Genomic DNA, 15,261 nt, shown 5'->3' on the forward strand with positions numbered 1-15,261 from the left:
CAATGCAAAATTTCAAATTCTCAAAGTGGCTGAAAAGTTAAGGTCAGGTTATCAAACGCTACTAAAAGAAGAACATTTCTCTTCAAAGTAGTTCAACCCGAAGCGTGAATCCATTTTGAATTTGCGTGGCATGCTGCAGAGGACAGTGAGGGTTGCTGAGAAGCTCATGGGTGTGTCCTTACACTTCTGTCCAGAATTCCAATGTTGTCAAAAGTCTCCTCACCTCACTTCCATGAGCATTTTGTGTGTTTCTCTCCCAGTTCCTCTGTGTTCATCCACTCTGGGGTTGTGGAGCTTCCAGGCTGCAGCTCCACTCCTGAGTCTGGTCATCTCATCAGGCTGGCTAATTAGGAGAAGCTGCTGAGCTGATTTCCTTTGCTTTCAGTTGACAAGACTTTAATCTACAACGGTTTGCCTTTCCTATCAGGAAAAATTTCTCCACCTCTGTCCTTCCTGCATTCTTTGCCAAGCCAGCCACTGTCAGTTTTACTTCTGTGTCTGCCTTGTGGTTCATCACAAACAACAACCAGACCCCCAGAGATGCTTCTGCAACACAATTTACTGCAGCCACATTCAGAGTTTTCTCAACTAGTCCAAGATGTCCAGCAGCCAACCATCGAGTAAGATCTAATCCGATTATGAATATTCTCACCAAATACTCTCTCCGTGTACAGACAGAAGCAGAAAAGGGGGATCAGCACAAACTATGAATGGATTCATTTGCCATTGTGAATAAATCGCCTTGAATCATCACATTAAGGTAAAAGTCAACTGGCTTAAAACATAACACAAATGCATAGAGAACTTTGGAATGACTAACAAGAAGATTTATGATTTTTGTCTCATTTAAAATGACAAAAAAAACTTCCAACATTATTATTATTATTATTATTATTATTATTATTATTATTATTATTATTATAGGTGAACTAGTCTGAAGGTACTTAAAGTGCATTTGCGTGGTTAAACGAGGCCTGTTGGTGGCTCAGTTTTCACTGCTGTAACACAGGAAAAAGTCGGTGGTTTGACTCCAGATTGTGACCTCTCTGTGCAGAGTTTGAAAGTTGACAGTTCAAAAACACGTAGTAAGAACCAATAAAAAAATAATTTGAATGATTTCCACTGATGAATTAAAAGAGCCATAAAAAGTTTTCCCTTTATCTGCCAAGGGTTGCACGGTGGAGCAGCTGGTAGCGCTGCTGCCTCACCTCAAAAATATTCAAAGTTTGAACGTCTCTGTGCTGCCCTGTGATTGAGCAGCAACCTGTCCAAGGTGGACCCAGCCTTGACCCATATGGATGTATTAATCTACTGCCACCTCATTGTGTTTTTGCATTGCAAAAGTGACACAGGCTGTGCCGATTAGAGGGACTTTTGGGAAAATTGAAAACACAGATTCCAGCATTAACACTGAGGTAAACAGCAGACGTGTTTGTGTTGCAAGGATTCACACAGGATTCCCAAAAGCACAATCCCAAAAATAATCCAGGCAGACATTTGAGTGAATCACAGCTCCTAATTGACTCATTCTAATTCTGGTGATTCGTCATTGCTTAGCGTGGTCAAAACAGCATTAAATCTTATTTCTGTCCATATTTTAATCGAGCAAGCCAAACTGACTCAAAACACAGCACTTTCTTGCTTACGGTGGTTTAATTGTTCATTTACTTTCAAAACCAAAGGAAGCCACTCAGGTGCTTTCATAAAGAATTGTAATTATTAAGAGGGCTGCTGTAATTCAGCACCCACATGTCCTGAATGTCTGAGGAAGTTCAATGTGTAGAAGGTAGGAGAAACATGTTCCACATAATCACATTAAACTCAAACGTATTTGCCTGAATAGTCTGGAGCAGCATTCGTCATTTAGAGCAGTCTCGCCTTTTTTTTTTTTTTTTTTCTGAGTAAAATATCTGGTCATCTGAGCGGCGCTAACTGAACTGTCACAGACGATTAGAGGAGGAACAACTCGTCTTGGTATCCCAAAGAGCATGAGGTCCTCACGAGAGAGGGTGAGCCACAACCAGAATCAATGTCACCGTTCAGATAATCATGCATCGCCGATTCACCATGTAAGATGCATTTTGTTTGCTGCCTAACTGTGTAAAGCCTCTATTCATTTTCTGAATTTTCCACACAGAGAGGAAAAAAAAAAAAAACGTGGTCAACGCAGTAATGATCCTTCTTTCTTGAAATTCCAGCCCTCTTGTTGGGAAGAGAGCCTTCGTTACAGAGTTTTCAGCCTGGTTGCTTAATTTATTCTTGTGACAAACCAGACTGACAAAATTCTCAAATCTTTTCAAACTAATACGCCTGTAATCTTGTTATTCTTTCCAATTAAAGACGTGTGAGAGCCAATTAGATTTGTTTGAAATACCATTAAGCATTTCTCATACTTGAAATTGAGGCACTTAGTCCCTTACAGTTTTGCATGTTTCCAGAGTAAATTGTTAAAACAATTTCCAAAACGCACATCTGCAATGCTGCATGATTGATTCACAGATTTGTCAAGTTGATTAGGCTATCAAGAGAAAAGGTTGTGCTGCATAAGTTGCAGTCTTGCCCATTATCCAAAAGAAAATATGTGGCAAAGCCTCCCAAAGAGGATATAAAGTTTTAACAGGGACTAAACAAGAAATGCAAGAAGTAATACCTGCTAATACATTAATTAATTGATTAGTTAATTAATAACTTTGGTGAGAACCAATTAAACCCAGAGAGAAAGAGACAGAGAGGGAGAGAAAGGAGGGCAGAGATCCTCTTATGAGTTTTCTTCAGATATTTCATTTTGCTCAATTCATCTTTTCCCTTATGAAGAAAAGCCTCCCCACAGCAGAATGCTGCCAACACCATGCTTAGTAGCAGAATGTGCATTGTCCTTTACATGTACGCTCAGATGTATACTTCAGCTTCATTTGACCAGAGGATCTTCATGTGTCTCTTTCATATGACTTTCTTCTTCCCAGGACGGATTTATGAAGTGCTCGATTTGTGGTTGTCTTGACAACCGACTCTCCAGTGGATCTGTGCAGCTCCTCCAGAGTCACCACGCTCCTATTGGCTGATCTTTGCTCTTCTGTCCAACCGCCTGGTTTAGGTGGAAGATCATGTATTTGCAGCTGTTTGATACTCTTTTCATTTTTGGTTGGTAGATGAAGTGTTTCTCTGATAGATGTTTAAAATTTGGAATACTGTTTTATAACTTTAATTTGCTTTAACAGATTTAACAGCACTTTCATTAATTGTGATGTGTTTTTTTTTTTTTCAATGTGAACTTCAGTCAGGCATTTTTGTCAGCATACATTTGTGTATGTACTCTGTACTGTTTCTGTACCGTTCTCGTTCTTTGTGTAATACTTTGCGCTTGAGGGTAAGGGATATTTTCTTTTCATACTAATGCTCCTGTACATGGTCCCTGTTCAACAAACTGAAAGATGAACAAACAAACTGTCTGCTGCTAACCTCTGAGGCCTTCAGAGAGAAGATATACCTGAGATTTGATTACAAACATGTTGACTATTTAGTAATTACATAACTTTGGAGGGCAGTGGGCTGCTCTGCCTTTTATTTGTGGAATCTGAATACAAATGCACAATTATCCACCACTTTGTATTAACGCCTTATACAATGTTATTAACCAGCTAGAGATATTTGTGACAAAATGTGAATGCATATAGTTAGTATTATCTCTCATACAAGGTGAAAATCAAGGAACTCCAGATATGTATACTAATCTGGTCTCACCTGACAAAAGCATCTCCTTCATAATGTTTGCTGTGTCTCCTAATGGCTTGTTGAAAACCTTGAATGAAAATTTTAATGGGTTTCTTCTTTCCAATTTTCACCAAAGGCCAGAACTCTATTTTATTTTGCTCAATTCTAACATAAGGGAAATGTGATTTTTCTTGCTGATAACAGAAACCTTTGCATTTATATTTGTATTTATTTGCTACAAAATATTTAGAAAATTACTTTGAGCCCCAGATGAATTTCTGGAGCTTTAAGTGACTAAAAACCAAAAATGACTATTTTTGAATTTACATGTGAAACGTCTTTGATAAATCCGACTTTTGTGTATTTTATTCAATTTTCTCGTTGGGTTTCATATTTATGTTAATAAATAATAGAGAAGAGTTGGTTGAAGTTCAGAACCGTGCAGATTTCTTTGTCGAGTCTCGATGATGCAGTGGCATGAACTGGATTTTGGTGTTTCACGATCCTTTGGGTTTTGGGTCTATTTGTTCATTTTTTTGTGTTTGTGTTTTGATCATTTCCTTGTTTATTTATGATACAATATATAGATCTTGCCATATTAAGTTCAGTTCTCTGTGTCTACTACTGTCATTACTTAATGCATTTGTGCTTAGTTTCGTAATTTATTCTTGCGTTTTGTTCCATTTGAATTTATTTTTCTTAGATTAAATCAAAGATGTACATCCTTGTTTGTACAAAATCTTGTAAAAAGGTTTACTGGATTTGTGGTTGTCTTGTCAACAGACTCTCCAGTGAACAAGGATGTACAAAACATTTGGTACATCCTTTGGTTTGTACATGCTTGTGAAGTAAAGAGTGGAGGAACGGAACAATCCAGCAAAGGAATAATGAAAAACCAGGAGCTTAAGTACTGGAAACTGACAAAGGAACAAGAAATGAAAACAGGTACAAACCTCAATCCTTTAGGAAAAAAGTCACTAAATAACTTCACTTTGGTATCTTTACTCTCCATGCGTTCTGTATTTTTGAAAAATGTTGGCTATATTAAATTGATGTTCTCTTTAGACAATGTATCATAGGCCAGTGTGTCAGTGTTTGTATCTCTTTCCTGTTCCTTGAGATCACAGCTGCTCAAAGCAGATCCAGACTTTGGTTCTGCTGGATTTTTCTTCCTGTTAAACGCGAATCGTTCCCCTCCAGTCGCCCTGTTCTTCCACAACCTTTTGGGATTTCAGTAAAACAAAAAGTGGAATCTCCTGACTGACTTGGATTGACCACAATTTCTTTGCAAGCACCATTGTACCACCTTGTTAATCTGACTGAGTTGTTTATACGCTGATAACATTAAATTGAGTAGTTGGGTTAGATGAAGTAATTTGAAAGCCCTGTAAGATTTCTTTTGTTGAAAAATGGTGACATGCAAATAAAATCATAAAAGAAGAAGTGGGTTACATCATGCATATGGTTGTGTAATTTAATCTCAATATAAATCTGGCTGTTCTGTGAATTGGTGTTAAACTTCTTTTCATTTTGAGCCAAATCAAGATCAAGAATGTCCTCAGATGTCATCACAGATGTCATCCCGCTTTATCAATGCGATGATAAAGATACCTACAAACAAAATGTTTGTAGGTAGCTATTTCTGCATTTGAAATGAAATATTCACCTTGACATAATCTGGTACTGGACAAAACTGTATAGTACCACATATACATAACTCTCATCTTGAAGGTTCGATTTCCAGCTTAGATGACAACAAAAGAAAATCTCTAGCTGGCCAGATTTATCCAAAAATTATTGGTGAACAAACAGCATCAGAAAGACCAAGCAGGCCAGCCGACAGGTTAAAGATGAATTTGCTCTGAGGAGATCTTACTGACTCAAGTGGAGGAGAGGTGAAGAGGACAAATGTGAAGGTGCAGTTTGAGGAATAATGGCGCTGCAAAACAACAGGTTTTCCACGGGCGAAACCACCGACCCACTAACTCATCAGCCCACCAAGAAAATGCCCAGTAGTCCCATATAACCAGTCCATCCCTGCTCAAGAACCAGGGTTGGAAAACATTGATGTAGACCTCTAGTTCAGTTCTAAAAGGATGTAAAAAAACAAAAAGTCATGTTCTCATTTCCTCTTCATCTTATATTTAATAAATTCCCCAGCATCTTCTAACCTTCTTGAATACTTTGAACAAATGACGTTTCATGCAGTTTCGTCCTCATTCACTCCTAATTTCTACCGCTCAAAGTTAAATTTACCTTCTTGTTTGTCCTCGTCAAATAAGTACATTAAAAGCACGAAGCCGCATTGTTCCTTTTGTCTGCTTGAAACGATTCAGAACTCATTTCTGGCCTCGTGCACAAAGAGTCACTCTGGGACATGAGGATATTTTCAGAATTACAAACAAGGGCCCATCTCTTTTGTGTGACCTCTCCTCACAGAAAACCATGTGTTTGTCACACACACTGGAAAACAAGCTTTACACAACAGGAGTGTGAAATCACCATGTTCCGAGACTGGGAGTGGTGGCGGGGTGGTTGGGCTCTCAGCGGACTAAAAAGAAAAAAAAAAAAGAAATCTGTGCTCTCGGACAACATGAGGCACAAACAAAGGCTCCTGAATTAATGAGCAGACTCAGGTAACTTTGCTCTCATCTCTCCAGGAGTCGGCATTTCAAACTCAATGTACTGCTCAATTACAGACACGACAAACTGTCATATAACAATAAAATTATGTGATTTTATTAGAATCTTATACATATGCTCGTTAGACGCTATTGTTATTATATATACAATTTAAATTAAGCAGTCATTATTCTTAAACTGAAAAGCAACAATAACATTATTGATCATTTTGACATTAATAAAACATGTATATCACATTATTTGTGATAGCATATAGCTAAAAGCTATAGAGTTCATATATATATTCAGTCTTCTACCTATAAGTATATGTTTTTACAGATTGTAGAAGTTCGTCATCAGTAATGTTTGATTTTGTACTTTGAGGACACTGCACTGCAAATAAAACACAGATAAATTAAGTAAATATTCTTTTTTTTTATCCCACAAACTAAACTACTTCAACACAAAAGGGAAATAATTTTGATTGCAAAGTTTTAACTTGATTACTAACTGAAATCATCCTTGTTTATAAAATGCATCTTTTGGTATACAAATGGGACAAATTTGATTGATTCAGATTATCAAGCAAAGGATAGAAAAACTTTTTTTTTTTTTTTTACATAAAGTTGTTCTGTTATAGACTGGTGCATACATAATCCGAAATGAACTGAAAACCAGTCTACAATATTATTGATTGCCTAAAAATTAATTGCTATATATATAAATTTAGCATTAATCTTTTGCAAAATTAGCAAAAACTATGTAACCAATTTTTACAATAGCCCAAAGCTTAGAAGATTGTGTTTGCAACAAATAACTTTCAATTTACCTATTCCTGGGGAAATCATCAAATGTTTGGCCAATATTGTAATGTAAAAATTTGAATAATATTGTAGTAGGTTTTTGTTATTATAAAAAACATTTCCTATTTTATTAATTCTTGTTTCAACTATTAGAATTTCCACTTCCAAAATTCATCATTGTCCTTCTTTTAAATATATATTTATTTAGGTTTTTTTTTTCTTTAACTAAAATTGAAAAAAAATAAATAAATAAATAAAACTCATGAATATCACAGAGAAACGTGAAGTTGGATTTTTCAGCTCGATTAATGAGTAGCGACGTTACAAAATCTTGAATTTCTACATCAATCTACAAAATTGAAGCTTTCAGTGGTCAACGGTCCCATGGCGCCATCTGGCGTCAAGAATAGGGAACAACGACGCTGCTGCGTAACATCCGGTTAAACATGGCTGCGCCCTGACAAATGTCACACTCTCTTGTTAGGCAGAAAACATTTCGGTAATATTTGCAGGTCGATGAACAGTAGAGCGAAACATCGAAAGGAAAAGACAGTGACTATCATCTGTGGGTCATTCTCCGTCCTGAGAAGTTTCTCATTTCTTTATCTTACACTTCAAACTAGCTTAGCATCAACTGGACCGCAGTTTTGCGATTTTCAATGACATTTGCACAGTTTTCTTTCAGTTTAAGCCGAGGAAACTACATACTAATATAGTTATCTCAACATTTATGTCCGTTTAAGCGTGTCTGCAGGGTGTTTCATCATGGTGCATTTATGTGAGTATAACATTTAATTTCCTTTTTGAATATAGAAGAAAGTTACGAAGGTACTGTGCAAAAGCTATAAACCAAGTCTTTATTTTGACATGTGCTAGTTTTTCGTCAAGCACCTGTCATATTTACATAATTTCACATAAAATCAGTAACATCTTACAGCTTTGATCAGTCAGTTGGTAATCTCCTTATCAAATAAATTTCTAAAATAACTCTGGGAATTCATAATTAAGACAAGAAACTAACATTCAGTAAGACAGAAAAAGCAGCAAATTTTCTGTTTTCATCATCTTGTTGGAGGATATTTGTCATTTGTTGCACGTGTTGAAGAGAAACGGTTGATTTTATCCTTTTATTTCTCATCTGTTACCTTTGAAGTAGTTAATCAGCAAATATGCATAGAAATTAGTATCAAAAGTTGTAGCTGTTGGCAAAAAAGAAAAAAAGAAAAAAGATGTGCATTATTTAATTTACACTGATCCAAATACATTTTCTACAAAAAAATGATTTTAAATAGAATCTAAACTCTAATTTGTTTGGATGAAAGTTATTTTTTATCAGTGGAAGTTTGCCATATCTCACTGATGCGATGAGTTTATTTCAGAAGAAGCAGCAGCAGCATGTTTTCCTCTGATGGTTCTTTTTGTCCTGATGGCCTCATGCAGCGTCCCACCTTTTGAAGAGATACCACAACGGCTACGTCGTCATCCGGCTCGCCCTCGCAGGCCACAAACAAGCCAACCGACCCTTCTATCGCATCGTGGCGGCTCACAACAAGAGGTCAAGAGATGGTAAATACATCGAGCAGCTGGGCAGCTTCGACCCGCTCCCTAACATCTACAACGAGAAGCTTGTTGGTTTCAACTTCGACCGGATCAAGTACTGGATCGGCTGCGGTGCGCACCTGACCAAACCGGTGGCCAAACTTCTAGGTGTGTGATCACTTTCCTTGACACGAATTGTAGCCTGTGACAGGATTACACAATTTTGTTCAGTTAACTCATGAGGAATTTTTTAATAACTCCTTACCTAACTTTTTAGCAGCACCTGCACCTTACAAACTGCTGTGAAGTTCTTTACTTTATTTTCTTCTTTTTGAGTTTTTTTTTTTTAATTTCTTTTCATATTTACCTCTCAAATATTTATGTGCATTCGACATTACCTGAAGCACCTTGATAATGTGCTTTGATTCAAAGATTTGTTGAAGGTCAAGGGAGAAACAAAGTTCAAGAAACTATCAGCGCAGATTTGGATGAAACTAAATGCTGTATTTTCATGACTATAAATCATACTTTTAATACTTTGGCTGGTTATGCAAATTTAAGTGTTTTTTATTCCTCCTCATGACACACTTTTTGACGTGTTAAATGTTAATTCATATTGACAGACATGAACCAGTGGATTAGGGTTTCTTGGTGTTATTGCCAAATACAAATGTACTCCATACTTGAGTCATTTTTATTTGTAAAATAAAAATAAAGTAAAGCTATGTATAATTTCCCTACTTTCACTTCTTTGAGGTTGGTCTAATTCATGAAGCACCCCTAAAATACTTTGCGGTTTGTACCTGGAACATGAGTAAATCCATAGAAAGTTTTAGTAGCATTAATATTTTTGCAAGGCACTGTGAATGAGCCGGGCTGTATCTGCTTCTGAAGTTTAAAAAACGTGTTTTCTTTCTCGCGTTCACAGGGTTGTCTGGATTTTTCCCCCTCCATCCCATGACGGTAACGGAGGCAGAGCGTCGTAGAGCTCAGGCCAAGCTGGCAGAAACTGCTGCAGGGACAGAGGACCCTCAGCAGGAGGAGCAGAAACAGGCTGACGTGTGATCGGATCAAAGGGAAGCTGCTGTTACTTTGAAAGAAAACTTAGAAATACACGTTTTCTCTTTCTTGGTGGACTGCTCAAAGCAACTGATCTAACGTCTTGAAGAACAAACTTCTTCAAAAGTGTCAACCAATCAAAATGCTGGAAAAAAAAAATCAACAGTTGATTGTGGATTGACAAAGGCTGTATCTTTTGGTTCTTTTTTTTTTTACTATTAAAAAAATGTGTGATAACTGCAAGGCTATGCATGTTTTTACTAAAAACTTTTTCCCCCTTTTGAAATTCACTCAAAACCCCTTTGTCTCATACTATGTCTTTTTGGTTTATACATTGGAGCCATGTCAAAGTTTGTGTTTGTAGATGGAGTTTATGGCAAACACACAAGTCATTTTAAGAATCACTGAATCTTTTTAAGAATAAAAACTCCACCCTTCACTATTTTTCTGAGAGTTGAGACAACACTAAACTAGATTGCGATCACTGACAGAAGTGGCTGCTGAAGTCAGTTTACAGTCACAGTAAAATGTTGATTCACCTGCTATGAACTTTAAATGTTTACATAAAAGGTTTAACTTAAATTGCTTCTGGCAAAGACTAAATATACGGGTAGAAGGTACATTCTGCCGCCTCCTGAGCAGAAACCTAATTCATTATAATGTATTTATTTAAAAATTAAGAACAAAGCCAAAACTTGGAAACATTTTTAAAAAAAATTAACTCTACATGCATTCATAGCTTGTAGAGCTAATTCAAATAAGACCATTTTAACTGAGTGTTTCCTATTTTAGTTCTTTGGTATTCTCTGAATAAAGTAATGTCTCGTCATTGCAATGCTGAAGATTTTAGCTTATGAAGTAGAGTGAAGAAGTAGGGCCTCCAGATAGTTATCTATATGTATATGAGCAGGGATAAGACATTAAACAATGTTGCATTAAAAAATCTTATCTAAATAACCACTAGAGAAAAGCAAAATCAGTTCCTGGTTAAACAAAGAAACATCTGGAGTTTAACAGTACAGTAAGACTTAAATGCCATCAGTGAGGTTGTGTTTGTGTTTTGCTTTTGGTGAGCCTTGCTTTCATCCTTTGCATTCATAAGAAGAAGTTATAGTTGTGAGAAATGGTAGTGATTGAAAGCTAAAATTAGGAATGAAAACAGGTTTAGAGAAGTTGTGGACATTCAGTAATTTGAGTCTTACATTCTTCAATGGTGGCAAAATGTGCTTTGGTTTATAATTCATAAATTTATGAGGAGTTTTTTAAAGGTTGCCTTTAGTTAAACTTTATAAACCCTCCTTGAAACTAACTGTTCAACCAACTAAAATTAACCCAACGCTTTACCAGGAACCAGTTCGTCATAAGAGAAGAAGCTGCTGATAAACTGGCATAACTGGGAGTTAATGGCCGACTGCCAGGTTTAGGAATCTCAGTACATTCATAATTTCATGACTTACTTTAGCACATGTGTGACAAAAGTCCCTTTGAGTCTCCATAATTAAGTTATAGCTTTAATAGTGTTGAATAATAGTCATTGTTAAACATTATTACAGTCAATAATGACACAGCTTAGAGAGAGAGCGAGACTTCCTGTTGTGACATTTTAGCAATGATTTTCTAAAAAGCAAAGAGAGGCGTGGATGACTTTACCAAAACCTCTTCAGACGTCAGTCAAAGACCATCTTCACCTTGTCACAGCTCCTTTCTTTTTGTTGCTATTGATATAATTTATTACACTGACTGAGATCATTATGTTCAATAACCTATTTATGGAGCAGACGCTGAATTAAATAACTGTAATATGTTGAGTAAAATGTTATTTCAATAAAAGTCATGAAAACTTCCCTCTTGTTTCTGTATTGAAATTAAAAAAACAGAAAACAATTGTAAAAGTCAATAAATAAAATCTATATTTTTGAGAAAAAGAAAATGTTTGCATCATATGGTAAAGCTTTGTTTCAATATTTTAAAATCTATTTTATTATCTACCTGCTTTGGTTATAATTTTTACACAAATTCAACTTAAAGGTTTCAAACCAAGACCAGCTGTCAGTATCTAAGAACAACTGTGAAATAATATCCGAGTTAGTAGAAATTGTCCCTGCACAGATTGCAAAAACATAAACTACAAGGATGAAGATACAAATACTGGCTGCTGTGATCTCAACCTGTTTACACAATAACAGTTTTTAAATTTAATTTCAATCCCACCTAGATAAAAATCTCTTTTGCAAGAGAATCCTGGCCAAGACGGGCAGTGGCACACAGAGGTTACAGAACATTACAAATAATGTGTTTCTTTTTATCTACGAAGTCCCTCAAAGGCCAAAATACAAGTTGAGGTTCCTCTCTATTTACTGACTCGTACGTACAGATATGCAGGAATGTTGCTCTCTACGCTCCGTTGATTTTTTTTTTTTTAGGTTTGGCTGTGTCAGTTGGCCTCTTTTCCAAACTGTAACCCTATCTTGGGTTACAATTTGTACTAATGAAACCATTTCATCCCATCCTTCTTTCGTTTTGTACCCATTTCCTTAGTCCATCTGCTATATGGCATTAATTTTGGTGTAGTCAAGTATTTTCATAAATGGTGGAGTGAAATGGTTGTAAAATACTCAAACAATTGAGTTAAAAAGTTTGGATCCCACACTTTTTCCCTTTGTTTCTGATCCTTGTTTGGACCAGCTGACGGATATGATAGATTATAGACTGTGATGAAAGCTCTGTAACTCCACAGTGGACTTTTGCTGTTCAGTGTTATTTATTGGGCTCATTCAGCAACACGTCCTTACAGAGAACTATGACTAGAACATAGACAATTACTTTTAATCTTTAGTTGTAGAAACTACTGCAATACTTTGAAAAGGATGAAAGTGTGAAGGGTTGAAATGGCCAGAACTCAATTGTCAAAATGTCCGTGATGGTGCAGCATCGCAAACCCCCCCAAATCTTTCATCTTGCATCTTGTAGCTTTTCATCCATCCATTCTTTTTTATGTTATCTAAGGGGGCTCCTATCAGCTGGACCCATTGGTACACGGTCCTGGTGACAACTCTGAAATCTTGAGCTGTTACCTGTTATCAAAGTGGATGTTAAAATCAAAGTGGAAGTTTCTGGAGACATTCTAGTCAAATTCTATAGCAGTGTTTCCCAACCCTGGTCCTCAAGGCACACTGCCCCGCATGTTTTAGGTGTCTCCTTGCTTCAGCACAGGTGATTTCAATTAGGAGGTGTTTGCTGAACTGGAATCAGCTGAATGAGGTGTGTTGAAGCAGGGGAACATCTTAAACATGCAGGTCAGTGTGCCTTGAGGACCAGGTTTGGGAAACACTGTTCTATAGGAAGGATCCCCCTTTAGAAACATCCAGCAAGCAAAGAACCTCAACATTTGCATGTAAATGGGATTGGACCTATCTGCCCCCAAGTTGCAGCTGAAATTGAGAGTGAGAAAATGAGCATAATCCCCTCAAGAGTGAATGTGTAACAGAATATATAACTACATGGTCGCAAACAAGTCTAGGTGCCAGGAGCAGCAGGGGTATATAAAAAAAAAACTTCCACATGTATAGATGTACACACATGCATACTAATAAGGGACCCAGAATGGAAGAATGAAGTAGAAAAGATTATTTATTACTTATCATACACAAATAAATGTTCACAGTGTATATTATCAGAGTGTAAGGAATGCAGAGATTAAATTTACACTCAAAGAAAAAGTGTTATTTTTTAGGTCCAAGAATATTTTCTCCTTGTTACCAATGAGAATCTATAGTCACAAAGACTGATCTGTAAATAGTGAAAGAGGTGAAACATAAATTCAGATGGAAGAAAGAGTAAATATATAAAGATTCTGAAAATTATGCTTACTGATGTACTTCTAAAAGGGAACAAGAGGGTGAAAAAACACACGGGGGACCAAATAAAAACTGACAAAACACATAATATTGTATAGGTGAGAGAAGAATGTGACCCGAGCTTTCAGTTTGGGACCAAAATACATCAACAGATATTTTATACATGTTTCGTTTTGTACCAATTTCCTTAGTCCATCTGCTACATGACATTAATTTTGGTGTCGTCAAGTATTTTCATAAATGGTGGAGTTAAGGGGTTGTAAAATACTCAAAAAATTGAATTAAAAAGATTGGATCCCAAGGTTTTTCTCTTTATTTTGGTTCTGATGTGACAGATTTTAGACTCTGATGTGTTGTAACTTCTCAGTGATCTCTTGCTGTTTAATGTTATTTATTGGGCTCAGGTAACAACATGTCCTTACAGAGGACGATGAGTAGAACATAGTAAAAATACTCTTAATCTTTAGCTGTAGAAACTCCTGCAATACTTTCCCTGGAAGATTTGAATTAATTCGTAGTTAGTGTGGAAACATTTTGTTGTGGCTGGGAGTTTCAGGCCTGAAGAAGATGAGGACGAAACTCCTGACAGCGTAAAAAATGAAAATGTGAAGGGTTGAAATGGCCAGAACTCAATTTTTGTCATGTATTTTGATGTGGGAATACATCTACTAAAAAGTTTACTTAATCTATGCATGCCAGAGATTAACTTTAAAACATTATATTTGTATCACATGAGTTTTTAAGCTGTTTTTACTTGGGATAAAAATTCGGTAAAAGTATAATGTCTGTTTTAACAACAGCTTAGGAAATATTGACCTGGGGGGAAACTTTTTATCCTATCTTCACTTTACCTAATCAACCATTTAGTGTTTAAAACCAACAACAATTTAAATGCATTGATGAGCAAAACTAAGGGAGTAGACTTCAGTGAACTTCCATTTTAGATTTATTTAGACATGACAAAACCAGTATGTCATTTAAACATCTGAAGGAAGGGAAAGTTTTCATAATGAATTGTATTTATTGTGTAGTTATTGGTAGTTTGCTTTTTTGAATTTTAATTTATTGCATAAGGGAGAGAGCATATTAATCAACAAGAATAGATTACTGACATTGTAAAAAAAATATGTTTATACCAAAATAAATCAGTGATTGTTTCATACTATCACAAATCTGTAAGGAACTAAGTCGGAGGGAAATTTCCATTTGCCTTTTTGATCACATGCCAACTTTGTCCAATTTACTGAAAATGCACTTTTATATACATTTCTTTTTAAACTTGAGATAATGTCTGACAATGACATTGTAAAAACAATTATCTCCGAGACAAATAATGGGATAATAATGTACTTGTCCTCACACTTTTCACACCTTTTCAATCAAGTCCAGGGTGTGAGTGAGTGAGAGAACTACCCGGAAAACCTCTGCAGTGATATAATACAGAAAGAGTTTGCTCAGGGTGGGAACCAGATCAATAACAAACTATATTTACCAGCTACCATCACTAATAAAACAGAAGAGATCTAGTACTTGGGTCAAATGTTTTATTGGCTTTAAACATTTGGCTATAGACTTTTGGTTCTTATTGTCTCCTATGTTGTACCTTGTATTGTACTTTCCATATTTTAAAACCTTAAAAATGTATTTTAAGCCTTTTTTTAATTACTTAT

At 36.1% G+C, this 15,261-nt stretch overlaps 1 protein-coding gene across 2 annotated transcripts; it reads left to right on the forward strand.

The window, feature by feature from the left end:
* Positions 1 to 7,531: 7,531 nt before the first annotated feature.
* On the forward strand, positions 7,532 to 11,577 carry mrps16 (mitochondrial ribosomal protein S16). Of its 2 annotated transcripts, none has more exons than XM_015059615.1 (4): positions 7,532 to 7,701; positions 7,891 to 7,914; positions 8,577 to 8,843; positions 9,604 to 11,577. In XM_015059615.1, exons 1-4 carry the CDS (start codon positions 7,653 to 7,655, stop codon positions 9,738 to 9,740), a joined length of 477 nt encoding a protein of 158 aa, XP_014915101.1. In that variant the 5' UTR covers positions 7,532 to 7,652; the 3' UTR covers positions 9,741 to 11,577. The 2 variants fall into 2 exon arrangements, with proteins under 2 accessions (XP_014915101.1, XP_014915102.1); XM_015059616.1 differs by having other exon boundaries at positions 7,537 to 7,701; positions 7,880 to 7,914.
* The last annotated feature ends 3,684 nt before the right edge of the window (positions 11,578 to 15,261 follow it).

This window comes from Poecilia latipinna, unplaced genomic scaffold, assembly GCF_001443285.1.
Source record: "Poecilia latipinna isolate Pla-1442-1.1 unplaced genomic scaffold, P_latipinna-1.0 Scaffold1642, whole genome shotgun sequence".
NCBI classification, from domain to species: Eukaryota; Metazoa; Chordata; class Actinopteri; order Cyprinodontiformes; family Poeciliidae; genus Poecilia; species Poecilia latipinna.

Bases quoted from the DNA above. Each gene is read 5' to 3' on its own strand.
- mrps16 (XM_015059615.1), top strand. From the start codon at position 7,653: ATGAACAGTAGAGCGAAACATCGAAAGGAAAAGACAGTGACTATCATC. The intron at 7,915-8,576 runs GTGAGTATAACA...GGCCTCATGCAG, and splicing joins TTTCATCATGGTGCATTTAT to CGTCCCACCTTTTGAAGAGA. The intron at 8,844-9,603 runs GTGTGTGATCAC...TCGCGTTCACAG, and splicing joins ACCGGTGGCCAAACTTCTAG to GGTTGTCTGGATTTTTCCCC.